Source organism: Podarcis bocagei (genome assembly GCF_964188305.1).
Source record: "Podarcis bocagei genome assembly, chromosome: 3".
Lineage (NCBI taxonomy): Eukaryota > Metazoa > Chordata > Lepidosauria > Squamata > Lacertidae > Podarcis > Podarcis bocagei.
The window spans coordinates 64,089,922-64,107,181 of NC_138127.1; the positions used below are offsets into that span (position 1 = coordinate 64,089,922).

At 38.9% G+C, this 17,260-nt stretch overlaps 1 protein-coding gene across 18 annotated transcripts in view; it reads left to right on the forward strand.

The window, feature by feature from the left end:
- The window catches only part of RYR2 (ryanodine receptor 2), a 246,048-nt gene that overhangs the window by 171,305 nt on the left and 57,483 nt on the right, over positions 1 to 17,260 (forward strand). For all 18 annotated transcript variants that reach the window (XM_081187964.1, XM_081187977.1, XM_081187974.1 and 15 more), the window contains 11 exons: positions 2,253 to 2,313; positions 3,387 to 3,625; positions 5,528 to 5,609; positions 6,886 to 7,016; positions 8,212 to 8,532; positions 9,032 to 9,272; positions 9,604 to 9,691; positions 10,720 to 10,812; positions 13,417 to 13,587; positions 14,787 to 14,846; positions 16,551 to 16,685. In XM_081187964.1, coding sequence (XP_081044090.1) covers positions 2,253 to 2,313; positions 3,387 to 3,625; positions 5,528 to 5,609; positions 6,886 to 7,016; positions 8,212 to 8,532; positions 9,032 to 9,272; positions 9,604 to 9,691; positions 10,720 to 10,812; positions 13,417 to 13,587; positions 14,787 to 14,846; positions 16,551 to 16,685 — 1,622 coding nt within the window. The remainder of the gene's footprint in view (positions 1 to 2,252; positions 2,314 to 3,386; positions 3,626 to 5,527; positions 5,610 to 6,885; positions 7,017 to 8,211; positions 8,533 to 9,031; positions 9,273 to 9,603; positions 9,692 to 10,719; positions 10,813 to 13,416; positions 13,588 to 14,786; positions 14,847 to 16,550; positions 16,686 to 17,260) is intronic.

Sequence of the window (17,260 nt, forward strand, 5' to 3'; positions counted from 1 at the left end):
AAGTCCCACAAACGATGTAGTTGCTGGATATTTTATATTTATAGTATAGCACCATAAAGGTAACCCACTTTCTTTCTTTTTTTAGATAGTATGTCTTGAGTAGAACTTTGTGCTACTGTTGTATCTCTTATATGGGATTTGTTGTATAATAACTGCTTGTGCAATAGTGCAATTATTATTGTGTATAAAATTGTAAGCCATATCAACCTGACCTTGTGCAAATGTCGTCAGAGGTGAGGCTTATATTTATAAGGAAGAGGGCTTTTTCAGTATTGGAGTTTTTCACTAAGGAGTTGTGCCTGGCACCAACTTTGCCATCTTTTAGATGCTAGATATATATCTATCATATAGACATTTTGAACCATTTAGAAACATTTCAATACTTTACATATTTTTTAAAAACAGATTATTGTTTTCACTTTTACCTACCCTTTATTTAGTTTATTGTTATTTTCTTGTTTTTAATTTTGCTAAGGTGCCTTGTATTCAAGGCGGTATATAAATGCTTTAAATTAATAAACTGATATATACCAATATAATTTTTTGTTTGAAAGTAATTGGAAACAGTTATAATTTTTGTATTTCTAAGCTCTATCCCTGTTTTAATAAATGTTTAATAATTTGGTCTTCTTTAGCCACAGTTTGTACTCTCTTTTAATTTTTATTATGGATTTCAGGTTTCCTAATAAAAATTGCAGTTATCATTTAATTTCAACATATATGATTTTTGCATAGGTTTTAGCTCATTTGCTCTCTTTAAATTTGTCATGAGATTCTATGTATACAGTTGGGCTTTTTGCTTTTCTTCTGAAGTCTGAAAAGAATTCTGAATCAAACTTAAAATATTTGCAAGGAGGACAGCAATCTGATTTTAAAGCATTATTAACCCACACACTTTAATTAGTTTTACATATATATTGGCTCAATATGGCTTAATACTGCTAACACGTTAATATAAATGGTGTCATCACAACCTTGTTCTGTTTTTGCCATTATGTGGAATCTACACAGGAAATAATTCCAATAACTTTAGGAACATATAGCATGTATCTGTTCTTTATAGTTTAGTTGATCATATAATACCAGCAGTGCTGTTGGGGGAGGGGACCTCATTCCTTGGATCCCAGCTGCAATCCTTTCTATATCACAACACCTACAACTCACAGGGGATATAATCCCACAAAAGTGAAACAATTTTTAGAACTCACTTTTTAAAACACCTCAAAGTGCTTATGTGTGACTGAATTGATTTCTGGGTGTTTACCTTTGACTCTCACTTGAACAAAATATCTACTATATAATGGCCCTTCAAGAGAGTGTTTTTTGATATCAGCATGCTCAAATCCCAACTATAATTGAAAAAGGATTTCTAGAAGTTGAAAGCTTGTTAATTAAGTTATTTTTTTTCATAAGATATTTATTAGAGTTTAAACATTACAGAGAAAAAAAAAGAAAAGAGAAACAAAAGTTAAGTTATTTGGTATATGGTAGCTTTAGTTTCAGTAGTGGTATATAGTAGCATCTATATAATGATATACAGTGGTGCCCCGCAAGACGAATGCCTCGCAAGACGAAAAACTCGCTAGACGAAAGGGTTTTGCGGTTTTTGAGCTGCTTCGCAAGACGAATTTCCCTATGGGCTTGCTTTGCAAGACGAAAATGTCTTGCAAGTTTGTTTCCTTTTTCTTAACACCCTTAATACAGTTGCGACTTGACTTCGAGGAGCAACTCATAGAACGCGGTGTGGTAGCTTTTTTTGAGGTTTTTGGTGATTTTTGAAGCTTTTCCAAAACTTTTCCGACACTGTGCTTCGCAAGACGAAAAATTCGCTAGACGAAAAAACTCATGGAACGAATTAATTTCGTCTTGCGAGGCACCACTGTACAGGCTTCTAAATTCAATGCAGTCGTACAGAGAGTGAGGAAAGGAGACTGAGGTTTCTGCTTTAGGTTGAATTACAAGCCTGCCCCTATCTTTAAGAGATACATAACTGCACTTATAAAATCACATAAATACTGTTTTGTGTTGCTCACCACATTCATGAAATATGTTTTGTCTGCTTCAACCAGCTTTATGGTACTTTTAATAATTGTTTCTGCTTTTGGCATTTGCTAAAAGGGTTGAAACAATATTTTAGTTAACATTCTGTCAACAGTTTTCATCTCTGATGTGCATTTCCCCACTTGTTAATTCACCATAAGAATAGTTAGAAGAAAGGAATACTATAATTACTCTCTTATCTCACCTCTCAGGAAATGATGCAACTTCAATAGTCAATTGTCTGCATATCTTGGGACAGACCTTGGATGCAAGGTAAAATGCTAAGCATAAGTTCATTGAAGTATTGTTTCGATTCCAAAGTAAATAAGTCACTAAAGTTGATTTGGAACACAAAGCTCAATAGTTTATTGCTTATTTATTTATTTGTTTGTTTGTTTGTTTGTTTATTATACTGCCTTTCTGCCCAAGTGTCCGAAGTGGTTCACCATTTTAATACTAAAACAAATAAATTATATAAAATGTTAAGTTGGTTGGGGATGGTGGAAGTGACAGTTAGCATTGATTTATTAATTGTCTTCCAAACAAACCGGGATTTACACATAAGATTATTTAAAACAGTAAAAAACAAAAGCAAAATGAAGAATTGTTGCTAATCTAAAGTATTAGTAATTACTTCAATCAGGGGAAATGTATCCATGCCCATGCCCATGCCTATTCCCTAATGAAAACAGCTAATCCTTTGTTTCAGTCTTCCTCAAACTCGGCCCTCCAGATGTTTCTGGCCTACAACTCCCATGATCCCTAGCTAGCAGGACTAGTGGTCAGGAATGATGGGAATTGTAGTCTCAAAACATCTGGAGGGCCGAGTTTGAGGAAGCCTGGTTTAAATGGTGAAAACTGGGGCATTTTTGCTTGTATTCTATAAAGCCCTGTGGACATTGATGGGTCATTATAGATAAATAGATAAATGAAATATGCTGAAACATTTTTCATCCTCATGACACTAAGTTTTAGTACTGGTTTGACCTCATTTTATTCTCAAAAATGTCAGTTTTGATCAAAATAGCTGGGTTATGCTATTATTAGAAGCTATAAACCTGCCTTTTTGGTTCCAACAATGCAGTGTAAATATTGTCGATGTAAAATCAGCTCAAACAGCCATATGATATATACAGTATTTTATCTACCATAGATATGATTAATGCAATAGTTGCACGATCTGCTGCTGCCCTCTTGTGCATTTTTCTCATCACTTACATGGATTGCTAAAGAGCTTTTTCACAGGTCTCCACCCTTCTATTTTATATATTTTGGGGACTAAGGAATTTTATTCCTTTTGTACATTACATAATTTAACATTGTTTTATGTGCATATAAATATGTAGGACAGTGATGAAGACAGGACTGGAGTCTGTTAAGATGGCTTTGAGGACATTTTTGGATAATGCTGCAGAGGACCTGGAGAAGACAATGGAGAATCTTAAGCAAGGCCAGTTTACGCACACTAGGACTCAGCCAAAAGGAGTGACACAAATAATTAACTATACCACTATGGCTCTTCTGCCAGTGCTATCTTCATTATTTGAACACATTGGACAGCATCAATTTGGAGAAGATTTAATACGTAGGTATTTAAATAGAAATATGAGGTACTTCTATATCACCAAGTCTTGAATATTTTGTGTTTGACATTAATAAAGCCTGGCTACTAATATTCCAGGCATTTACTGTAGGCAGTGCCTTGATTTAGTTGCAGTTGGTCTCAATAATTTTAGCATAAAGACCCCAGGATTAATGTTATTGACTTAAATATTCTGTCTCTGCCTTTGCCACAGTTCTGATTAGTGATTATCTACACATATAAGAAAAATGGAAATGTCATCACACTGCCATTTGTTTGACTACGGACAGATGGCACTGTGAATTTCAGTGGGACAAGAGGCAGTGGATGGAGTGGCTCAGGCAAGCCACAGACTGCATAGGGTTGCCACATTTCAAGCAGTGAAAATCTGGACAGAAACGTTTTTGAGCAAAGTAGTTTGCCCAAAGTTGTTGAGCTTTTTGGACACAATCAAGGAAAGAATAAAATATGCCATTTTTTACTTGGACATTTGCCCAATTTCTGCACAGACACTGCTGCCAATTGTGGTACAGTGGTACCTCGGGATGCGAACTGGATCCGTTCTGGAGCCCCGTTCGCATCCTGAATGGAACATAAGACGCGACGGCGTGCGTGGGTCACATTTTGCCGCTTCCGCACATGCGCGTGACGTCATTTTGAGTGTCTGCGCATGCGCAAGCAGCGAAACCTGGAAGTAACGCACTCCGTTACTTCTGGGTTGCCATGGAGCGCAACCTGAAAGCACTCAACCTGAAGCACATTCAACCCAAGGTATGACTGTATTCCTATGTCCAGGGAAATCTGGAGGTATGGCAACTCTAAGACTGCAGCAGCTGTACTGCTCTACTGGCTCCTCCTTCTACCAGCCCTGGGATCCCTGCTCCCAGGATTTAGATTCCCAGAACAGCTGGCCAATTTAGGGTTCTGTAGCTGCCACCACTCCACTTATGATGATGAATTAGGTTGAATAAGGTGGCGGCAGATGATCTGGGGAAATGAGGCTGGTAGAAGCGGATTTTCCTGCCTCCGCCTCCCCTGGCAGTTTCAGGTTGGGAGCGCCTGCTGAATGAGGGTGGCTATTGTGCAGGGGACTGTGGTGGAAGATGTGATCCTTGCAAAACAGGTGGTGGCACCTTCCATGAGTGGCACTTCAACTTTCTATGCAATTTTCAGGAACCCGCTTTCTTCCCTGGGCTACAACCCATCATGTTCAGGAGGGTCCCCTGCCCTTAAGGAAAGACATCTTGAGGGAGAGGGAAGGAGGGGGCAGGAAAGTCAGCTTTCCGCAGCTCCAACCCTTTGTGTCCTAGAATTTAGACTCATTCTTGGTATGTTTGATGTGACAATATAACTTTTATTTCATGATGGAATCATTTTTTTGTTTTTGCATATTATAATAATTCCATACATAATACTTAAGGGACGCGGGTGGCGCTGTGGGTAAAATCTCAGCGCCTAGGACTTGCCGATCGTATGGTCAGCGGTTCGAATCCCCGCGGCGGGGTGAGCTCCCGTCGTTCGGTCCCAGCTCCTGCCCACCTAGCAGTTTGAAAGCACTCTTAAGTGCAAGTAGATAAATAGGGATCGCTTACTGGCGGGAAGGTAAACGGCGTTTCCGTGTGCTGCGCTGGTGCTGGCTCGCCAGATGCAGCTTCGTCACGCTGGCCACGTGACCCGGAAGTGTCTTCGGACGGTGCTGGCTCACGGCCTCTAGAGCGAGATGAGCACGCAACCCTAGCGTCGGACACGACTGGCCCGTACGGGCAGGGGTACCTTTACCTTTTAATACTTAACATTGTTTAAAATGGTTTTCTGAAAGATTTACATTGCCTTCTCAGCTGTGTTTTGCATATCGGTGAAGTGACTTGCCTTTAAAATGCTTTCTTTTATTTCCATTTTCTTTAGTGGAAGATGTTCAAGTCTCTTGTTACAGAATATTGGCCAGCTTGTATGCTCTGGGGACAAGCAAGAGTATCTATGTGGAGCGGTAAGAGGGAAACACCAAAAACGCTACCAAAAATGTCTTGTGAACTTTTAGGGTGGAATCCTGCCTCTGTTGCAAATCTGGAAATTTTATCAGTCACTTCAGTGAATGAAACTGTGTACTCATTTTAAACTTCCCATCCTGCCAAACATAGCTCTATAGAGCCGTTAGTGGAGTTAACAGTATTTATGTCAAACAGCAACAACAGCAATATAAAATCAAGAGCTGAAAGGGGGGGGGGAAGGGGGTCAATATGGCTAGTAGATTGAAGACATAAACACTTATACCAGTTCATGTAATCAAAAAGTGCTCGTCTCCAAAGACCTACTGGAACAAAACAATTCTTAATTCGCTTTCTAAAGGTAAAATGTCAGGCTGTCTTGCTGGATCTGTTTAGGAAGGGGTTCTACAGGAATAGTGCATCTGGTGAGCCATGGAGCCAACTTCCTGACATGTCTGCCTGGATGGGGTGGGGGATGAGGTTGGGGAAGAAACTGGTGGCAGCAGTGGTCTTGCCAGTGCATCTGGATGACTCTGACCTTGCTGCTCTAGTCCATCCAGCTAAGCAGCGGCGGCAGCAGCAGCAGCACAGGTGTCAGGATGCACCAATGCACTGCTCCTGGGTTCCACAATTAGGGTGCTGCTGTTGAAAAGACCTGTCTCTTTCTTTTAACCATTCATTCAGCTTATGCAAAGCAATGTAAAACTACCCTTCAAGTGGGTACCAATGGTACTTTTGGAACTAATTTAATTTTCCAAACAGTTTTCAAATGCTGCCCCATGCATACCACATTACAGTAGTCCAGCCTAGACTAGAGGTTACTATGACATGTGTCATAATAGCAAGTGCACAATTTCCTAGGAATAGTTACAGCTGGTGGACCAAGTTTAGTTCGTTGGTAATAGCTATTTTCTGCCTTCCGAGGTTTCAGCTGTTGATGAGAGTCATCCTCAGCTGGCATAGGTAATGGGATTACAGACCCAACAAATGGCTACTTTCTTCAGTTTATTAATCCCCTTTTTGTGTAACCCAATAAATAAAGGCCGTATTTAAGTTGTGCATCAAACTCCCTGCTCTGAAGTCTGTTGCCTTCAGAAATAAAGCGGATGGCAATTATTGCATATAGGGCTCTTTCACTGGTTGTATCCCTGTTGAGAACATTAGTTGGTGTCTACTGGCTTTCTGGTTCCAGGTGAAGATAATTATATTCTCCTGAGCTTTCAATGGGTGGTTTATTTATTTCTGCTGCTTCTCTAACTTGAATTTTTGATTCTGCAGGCAGCGCTCAGCTTTAGGCGAATGCCTAGCTGCTTTTGCTGGTGCCTTTCCTGTGGCATTCTTAGAAACGCATCTGAACCATCACAACACACATTCTATTTACAACACCAAGACTACAAGAGATAGAACAGGTACAAAAAATGGCTTCCAATGTAAATTTCATAAATTATCCAGACACCACTGCTTATGTAGATGCCTTTCATTTTGTGACCTTCTTACGTGTTAATGCCTGTTGCTTTTTCATATTTGCTTAGTTCCTTGGCGAGTGCCTAAACTTCTAAAGGCATATTGTCTTCAGTGGACAATATGGAGTTGAGAGGAAAGCTCAGAGTTTTCAATTGAAATCAAGGTGACTTCCTGTTAATATGGTTGATACATTGGTAGTTCAAATGTCATGATAAACCATGGTTTATTGTGATGAGAATGAACTGCAGCAGGCCTTGGGCTCACTTGACACCTCACTTCTTTGGCATAAGGAGAAGAGTAGAAGCTTTTACTTTAGTTTTTGATTAACAGTAGTTGATATATGAACTCTAAATTGTTATTTTAACAAACTGTTTTTTTTATTATAAATAAACCAGTTTAATAAACCATGATTTGAGGTTAACCTTGCTTTAAACAAACCATCATTATTTCCTGCTTTAGATCTCATGGGTGATAAATTCATAGTTGTGAAAGCTCATTATAAATATGCACCAGAGGTTCTTGAAATCTAGGCTCCATCACAATCCTTCCCCTCCCTCTTATCTTCCCCTCTCACTCATAAGGAGATTTGATTGATCTAAAGACAACTTAGCTATTATCTGAACTGATGAGTGAGGCTTCCAAATATGAATTGCAAGTTACAGTTTGATCCCAAATTACAATTTTGTAATTGTAATGGTTTGATGATTTGATGTTTTGATGAAGTAAGACATTATTTAATGAAGCCATATGTGTGAGTGAAGGAATAGGAAGAGGGAGGAACACTAAAAAATATGGTTTGTTCTCATGGCTTGGAGGGTTGCTTGAACAAAGGTTTCAAATATATGCTTTCAATTCATTTTGATTATTTACTTTTAGATTGCGTTAAGGTAAATAATATTATTTGCATATTTAACAAAAATTATAAACCACTTATTAGAACAAAGAACCATTAAGTGATGTTAATAATAATGGATATTAAATCACATCTCTTCGTAATGTGGATAAAAGTGTATTTTTGTCTTAACTAAAATACTAGTGATGTATGAAAGGAAAAATCTGATCAGGATAAATATAAGAGTTTGTTCACTATTGGTGTCAAGTAATTTTTTTTTTAATTGTTACCGATATTATTTCTTTTAGGTCTTAGCTTACCAAACAGTGTAGAAGAACTTTCTCCGAACATTCCTTCTCTGGAGAAGCTAATGGAAGAAATTGTGGAATTAGCTGAATCTGGCATTCGCTACACACAAATGCCTCATGTAATGGAAGTTGTACTGCCTATGCTGTGTAGCTACATGTCACACTGGTGGGAGCATGGACCAGAAAGCAACCCTGACAATAGTGAAATGTGCTGCACAGCTTTGACTTCAGAGCATATGAATACCCTTCTAGGAAATATACTGAAAATCATACATAATAATTTGGGCATAGATGAGGGAGCCTGGATGAAGAAATTAGCAGGTAAAATGAAAGAAAAATAATATGAATGATTTAATTTATTTTTGCTTGGATTCCATTGCTATGCAAATACTTAATACTATTCTGGATTTTAAGCCGAACAAGAATACATTAAAAAGAAATAAGAAATTAAGAAATGTAAATATAGATTATTTCAGCAGACAGATTTCTAATTGATTGAAGAGTGTTAAATGGAAAAGACCAGCAAGGACAAGAGGCTGTGGTATTCTAAATTATCAGACAGTGTAAGTAGTTCTAGTGATAGGAACAAAGAATTGACAAGAATTTGCAAAATACTGGATATAGCTGGAATTGAACAGAATTCAGTAGGTGATTCTAGGTTTGCATGCCTTTGAACTGAACCAGGACCCTGACAATGAAATAGATGTTTGGAGGAAGAGAGTAGTCACTGGAGTATAATATACCTACTATGGGAATGCAACATCTTTTAGTATAGTTTCATATATTAGTATGCTATAAAATTAATGAATTCCTTACATAGTGTTTTCTCAGCCTATCATAAGCAAAGTGAAGCCTCAGCTCCTGAAAACGCATTTTCTGCCACTGATGGAGAAACTGAAGAAAAAAGCTGCAATGGTTATATCCGATGAAGAACATTTAAGAGCAGAAGGCCGGGGAGATATGTCGGAGGCAGAACTCCTCATCCTAGATGAGTTCACAATATTGGCACGGGACCTTTATGCCTTCTACCCATTGTTGATTAGATTTGTGGACTACAACAGGTACATGTCTTATAAATCTATTCATTTATTTATTTCATTAAATTTATGCACAGTTTGATGGAAAAACACACACCTCAAAGCAGTATTTTGGGGTTCTGCGAGTCTGTGATCCACAAGTTGTAATCTCTTCTCTGCCAGAATGATTACACAACCAGACTCCTCACTCTTTATCAGAAATGAATAGTGGAGAGAACAGGCGGGGAAGTACAATCTCTAGTCTAGAAAGTTAAGACAAATGCAGATTTTGCTAAACGCTCTATGAAAAATTTGTAAACTGCTTTATCTGGAATAATAAAAGTGATGAAAAACATTTTTCTTTGTTTAATTTCAGAGCAAAGTGGCTAAAAGAACCTAATCCAGAGGCAGAGGACCTGTTTCGTATGGTTGCTGATGTATTCATTTACTGGTCAAAATCCCATGTAAATGCATTATTTTTGTTTGTAGCAAAACAGATAGAATGCCCATCATTGTAGGGGATATGGAAAGAGAGACAATATGACAGGAACCAAAAGGTTGAGAGGAAGGTTTTGTGCAGACATTAAACAAGGAATAATTTTAAAGAGATTGTGGAAGGTGTCGTTTCTGAAAAGTCCATACCTTGTTTAGCTGGTGGCAGTTTTATACAATTCCTTAGTGAATGTGTGAGTGTGCATTTATTTCCTAGCAGATGTTTGTATTAATGCAGTGATGTCATTCAGTGAATAAAAAGGCATATGACCTGAATTAAAGCCCAAACTTCTTAGTGGAGGCACTTAAGATGGAAGCAACCATGCCCTATCAGGATTGTTAGGAAAAGAGAACAGAGTATACAATATATAGCATTTTCCACATTTTAAAATGTTACAAAAAGTTCATTTGTATTAGGCTTGTATTGTATCACCACTGTCATATTTATTTGCGGATTCTGCAAATATTTATTTGTGCACCTACATTTAGTTCAATCTCTAATGACGACTGTTGTTCACTGATAAAGGTTGGTTATACTATATTTAAATGCCTAATTTACTATATTATAAATTGAATCTAATGACTAAGATAAACTTTATACAGGTCTTGATGACTAAGATAAACTTTATACAGGTCCTGAAGTAAGGTTTGAAGGACCCAGTTTTCATATTGCGGTTAACCATAGCTAACAGATGCATTCATGATGAACCACCTGGCTGTTTCACTCCTCCTCCCTGGTGCATGGAGGACTCAAACCACAACCCCTTGTTCAGAATTATATCCAAAACAAGGCTATGGTTTGATTTCCTCAAACTATGATTGGTAAAGTAAGAACAAACCTTGGCTTTATGTTTGTTTGGAGCAAAACGGTCCTTCATTCAGACATTACTCTAAACCAGGGATTGTGGGTTGATTCTTTCACATACTACTAAGAAGGATTGAGGGTGTCTTCTGATTTCTAATTTGTGTACTTAACAAAATGTTCTTTATACAATTTCAGAATTTTAAAAGGGAAGAACAAAATTTCGTTGTGCAGAATGAAATCAACAACATGTCTTTCCTTATTACTGATACAAAGTCCAAGATGTCCAAGGTATATAAAACTACAGAAGTTGTATGGAATTTTCTCAACATATACTGACCAATCCCCTTTTTGCTTTAAGTTGTTGCAGCAAAAACAATTTTGGAATTAATAATCTTTTACATTTCATATACATTCTTTATACCATTACCATATTTTCTAAGAATACTTTGTTTAGAGATGAATAAGAATTTTGGATTGGTATAGCTTGGAAGCAAACTCCTCTAGTTTGGAAAGTGTTTTTCCATTTGTTTCTTTATTTTACAAAATGTATAGACTGCTTAATAGTAATAAAACCTCTAAGTGATTAATAATCAAGTCCAACTTTCTCCAAATTACACATTTGCTCATAATGCTCACCTGCCTTTTCCTTGCAAGTGTGGCAAATATTGAAAACTTGCCAGACTACTCATGTTTATGATGGAGTAGTGTAGGATTTATTGTGATAATCTTGTTGCTTCCTTTGTTTCTATCATCTTTTTAAAACAAATGCTTGAATGATAAAAATTAGTCCAGATTCCATTTAGAGTCTTGGTTTTCGTTGTGTTATAATCTTTCCTCCCGTGCCCCCTTTTTGGGGGTCAACTATATTGAATAGGTGACTGTTTTTGTATTTTATTTCATGGAGCATTATATCCAATGGAACGGAATGGGTGTTCACTCTGTCGCAAGACACTAGACAGGAACAAAGACTTGTGGGAAGTTTTTTCTCCTGTCTAGATGCAGACAGTATGTTCCTCCCAGCTCTCCTGACTCAGCTAAGTTTTTTACTAGTTTCTGAAGCCCCCCTTTGGCCACCTCATGAGAAGTGAAGACTCCCTGGAAAAGACCCTGATGTTGGGAAAGATTGAGGGCACAAGAAGAAGGGGACGACAGAGGACGAGATGGTTGGACAGTGTTCTCAAAGCTACAAACATGAGTCTGACCAAACTGCGGGAGACAGTGGAAGACAGAAGTGCCTGGCGTGCTCTGGTCCATGGGTCACGAAGAGTCGGACACGACTAAACGACTAAACAACAACAACAACGAAGCCCCCCTTTTCTTTAGATTTCCCTTATCCTTTCTTTCAAAGTTCTCTTTTTGGTGTTAATCACTTTGGCATGCAGAGTGTCAGAGTTTTCAGCCCTTTCTACACCTAAACATCTTTGTATTTTCTACAAGGATAAGATGGTGCTACATTCAGACCATTCCTTCCTTTTGAAAGTGCCACGTCCAACAAGAACTGATTCTCCCAACTTTCTGTCCACATCCAAAACATCCTAAGGCACAAGCCTGGCACTCCCTGGACATGCACAGAGCTCTCAAAGTCTACTTATATTATATAAAATCCTTCCAAAATAATGACTCTATATTTGTATCCTTTCACTTGTCTACCTTAGGGGTTAAAGTTTGCAAAGCAACCTTAGCAAAATGGTTCCAGTTACAGATAGGTAGCCGTGTTGGTCTGCCATAGTCAAAATAAAAAAAATCCTTCCAGGAGCACCTTAAAGACCAACTAAGTTAATTCTTGGTATGAGCTTTCGTGTGCATGCAAGTGTATGTGAAGAAGTGTGCATGCACACGAAAGCTCATACCAAGAACTAACTTAGTTGGTCTTTAAGGTGCTACTGGAAGGATTTTTTTTTATTTTAGCAAAATGGATTAGGGCCTGTATTTTCTTGGCTTATCATTCCCTTAAATTACCCCATCCATCTCATGTTTTGGCACATGTTGGACATTTGTAGGGCAGCTACCAGTGTGGTGCAGTGGTTAAGAGCGGTAGTCTCGTAATTTGGGGAACCGGGTTCGCGTCTCCGCTCCTCCACACGCAGCTGCTGGGTGACCTTGGGCCAGTCACACTTCTTTGAAGTCTCTCAGCCCCACTCACCTCACAGAGTGTTTGTTGTGGGGGAAGAAGGGAAAGGAGATTGTTAGCCGCTTTGAGACTCCTGAAGAGGAGTGAAAGGCGGGATATCACATCCAAACTCTTCTTCTTCTACCTGGTTGGCATCTTCCACCTTTACCAGACATTACAAATTGGACCAGCTGTCCTCAGCTCAGGCAGCCTTGGGTCCTACGGTGCTCCAACATGTATTATAGTCAGTGTATTGCAGAGATGGGACCTTCCTGAATTGGTGACTCAGCTGTGGTATGTCCCATTCCATTGGATATGACGTCCCACAAACTAAAAATAACAGCTGGACTTACCTGAAGTGTAGTTTTGAGAGTGGGGCATTGTATCCAATGGACCCAACCCTAGGGTGCTCTGCTATACACTGTTGGGAGGAATATGCTCCAACCTGAGTGCTAGTTTGTCACATTCCTTGTGTTGTGTTTCCTTGCCATTCAGATACTTAGCAATTTAGAGATTTTATTATAGAAATTTCCAGAAGGGGGAAGTAGGCAGGTATTTTCTTTCTCTTTATGGACTCTATCAGTACTTGGCTTGGCAAATCCAGAAAACTGAGGGAGTCCAGCCTACTTCCCACAAGTCTTTGCTCCTGTCTAGTGTCTCACAACAGGGTGAACATCCATTCCATTCCATTGGAAACGACGCCCCACTCTCAAAACTACACTTCAGGTAAGACCAATTCTTTTTTTTACAACTTTAAAATGATTTCTTCTTATATATTGCAGGCAGCTGTTTCTGATCAGGAAAGGAAAAAAATGAAGCGGAAAGGTGATCGTTATTCAACACAGACTTCCCTTATTGTGGCAGCTTTAAAAAGACTTCTGCCTGTTGGGCTAAATATTTGTGCCCCTGGTGACCAAGAACTAATTGCACTGGCAAAAAACAGATTAAGTATGGTAGGTTAACTATACAGATCTGCTTTTATATCTAGGTTGGCAGAGAGGTGATGTGTTCCCTCTTACTTGTCCTATATATTTTTCAGTACCTGCCATTCTTCATAATTATTTCTATAGGGAAAATGCTTTATCCTGCGAGGTGTGTTTGGCATATGTGGTTTCTTACTTTGTCTCAGATTTCTCTGCAGTGCCCAGAACCAGATCATGTCGTCTTTACCACCCCCTGCCTCATTTTCTTTAAGCTTCTGTCCATTTCCAAGCGCAACTTCCTCTCCTTTCTGGGCCGATTTACCTGAAAGAAAGTCCCTTTGCACTCAGTGTAGCTTCTCAGTGAGTAGGAGTGCATGACCGAGGAAGCCCCAAATCCATCCTCTCTCCCTGCTTTTCAACTTTGCTTGCTTCTTGCTTTCAGGTGTGTTGGTAGCTGCCACATTTCCCAGTAGCATGGGGCACCTGCATGCAAGAGGCAAGGTTGCAGCAAAGGGGCGTAGGAGGTTCCTTTGCACTGAATGGGGCTTACTTATGGGAAGGAGCCAGCCATGCCCCATCACAGCTGCATCACTCACTCACCCACTTCATAAATTGACCGCATAAAAATGATGTGGTTTTACCATCACTAAACAGGATTTGGATACTGCATACAAGATGCATAGAGCGGGGACCACTTTTTTAATATTTGTAGGGCTGCACTGCAAAGTTTAATGAAGCAGGGATATGAAACAAATACCACAGTTTTCAACTAGGCCCCCTTTAAAGGTTCCTCATCATCCTGGGAAAAAGGTGACAAGTGGGGTGCTGCAAGGTTTTGTTCTGGGGCCTTTGTTGTTTGATATCTTTATAAATGACTTGGATGAGTGAGAACTGGATTCCCCCCCCCCCCAAAGTATTTTTTTAAAATGTTTTGCAAAAGCACTGGAGGTCTTCTGCACACCATACTCAAAGGAAACACATGCAAAACTACAGTTGTTTCCACAGTTAACAGGGCAATTGCCACCCACACCTAAGGCAGATATTAGTAACAGAATAAACTACAATCTAATATACCATATACTGTCTTAGCACCACCATTCAGAATATAACCAGTTCTGTTTTGACTGCGGGCAAATGTGATTAACTTACAGATCTGTTACATAGCATTTTCAGAACTGCATGCTTGTAACAAAATGAACCTATTGATAATATGTATATTTTCTTGGCAGAAAGACACAGAAGATGAAGTTCGAGATATTATACGTAATAACCTTCACTTACAGGGCAAGGTAATTTTAAAGTATTGCATCTTTGTCACCCTTTCATCTTCTGTATGGCGTTCAGGATACCATCTATGTAGCTGAGGTGTGTTTTTTTTTAAAAAAGAGTCATATATCTCATGCTTTGCCCTGTTTCATAGTAACTAACACACTTTTGTGTAGCTGTTTTAATGGCCTTTTAGGTTAAAGCACATAGTTTAGGAATATCCAGTTTAGTTTTCTACTTACAGAGTGTACTCACAGATTACTTCTGCTTTGCTCCTTCCCTAATGTTAGAAGGAGCAACAAATCACTGTCCTTGACTTGGTGTTACTTGTGAACCAGGGATTGTGATGGTTGCACTCAAACAGACTTTGGCTTCACATTGTGGTTTGTTTGGAGTAGTATGCTACTGCCTTAGTGGCAATTAACCTTTGCAATGTTTCACTCATCTGCTGGAAGCACTTTTGTGTGGCAGCAGCTCTTTGAAGTAGCTGTAATATGTAAGAGTTGCTTATCATGTGTATTGCACCCTCAACTGGAAAGTTTCTATGACACTACTGCATATTTTTGGGAGCAACTGGCCCTTGCACAGGAACTCTGCAATCTACATGATGGATGGAGAGCTTTTTTATTTTAATGCCTCCACACCATGCTACTGCCGTGCAGAACCATTTCTGAATCACTGTAATATACAATAGACATATTTTAATATGATTCTTAGGTATGTCTTAAAAGCCATCTTGGTATTAAGCAGTATATAAATTAATGAATAATCCTAATATACATGCACAGACACCCACCCACCACTTTTTGCTCCAAAGCTCCTCAGAGCAGTGAACAATATATAAATATGAAAGGAATATACAATAAAAGAACAATAAATCATATTGTATATCTGGAAGGCTAATCATCCTGCAGCAGTTGGAACTGTTAAGCTACTGAAAAGTTCTGTCTTTGAGATAATGGAGATGTTGGCTGCTTGGTATCTGCATGACAACGATGGGGAGTAGATTAGAGGCATGGTTGGGGGAAATGGTGTATTTTATGTTTGCAAGCTTATGTACAAGAGAGTAACCTACGGGCTACTTGATCATTCAATCCATGCCTACACCAAACCTGTTCTTTCTGTGACAATTAAGTTGTGGCCTCATTTATGCTGGCATCTGGCTCTTATCTGTTATTTGCTGTTCACTTGCCACTTCTTGCATCGTTGTGTGTGGTCCTATGAATGTTTATTCAGAACTAAGCCCTGCTCTATTCAATAAGGTAGACAGACCTGCTTTGAAATAGTACTGACCTAATTTAAGAAGTTTTATAATGCTATTTATGATCTGCCCTTAACCAAGGGACCACTGAAACTCATTATCTATCATGCTATCATGGTAGCAGCTGGAACTTTCAAGGTAAAGGACTAGAAAGTTAAAACAGCTTTTTGGTTGTCCTCCAGTGAGGGGGCAGTGTTATCCCCTTTGAGAAGGGTGGGGAACCTGTGGTTCTCCAGATGTTGTTGAATTCAAAGTCTCGACCAACATGAACAGTGGTTAGGAATGATGGGAATTGTCATTCAACAACATCTGGAGGTAGGGATGGATGGATGGATAAGACTTGACAAGGGAGTCTTGGCAACCCACATAGGCTAGTTCTGGTTAGAAGAATGGTTTATAATGGTCCTCGCAAGTTGGTACTTATTTTTAATGCTTACATTCTTCATAAAATCCCTTCTTCCTGCAGCTTGAAGATCCCGCCATTAGGTGGCAGGTTGCTCTTTACAAAGATCTACCAAACAGGACTGATGTTACTTCAGATCCAGAGAAGACAGTGGAAAGGGTCCTGGATATAGCTAGTGTGCTTTTTCATCTGGAACAGGTTAGAGATATATATTTTAATTTTCTTAACGTGTATACTTTTTGTAGCATTGTGACAGTTTGGGAATCTGGGATTCCTACCACAATAGTACAGTATGGAGAAAATATTATGGACACATGAATCTATTTTGTTCAGAATGTGTATTTTACAGAAAAACAACTAGGAAGTGCATACATAAGTATTTTCAATACAGAGATCCACAGTATTTGCTGGCATAACTCAATGATTTTCTTTAGCTTTCATTTAAAACTTCCATGCTGTCCACGAGTAGGAGATTAACAATTTAATGGCACATACCACCATAATAAAGTCAACCTGATTTAATGCTCCAAGTTAGACTGTTTTTTTGCAGTTATATTCTGAAACATGCCACTGACACAATAGAGCTTCCCTCCCATGCCAGTTAGCAGCTTTGGAGTTGTTCATGAGACTACACAGTGCAGGAGGAAATGTTACTGTGATCCTGATTGGGTCCCAAAATGACTGCTGTGTACACTTTTAAAAATATTCACACAGTTCCAGGTGACATGTTTGACTTTGTGTGTTGTTTGGCCCTAAATCAAAAGCCATCAAGT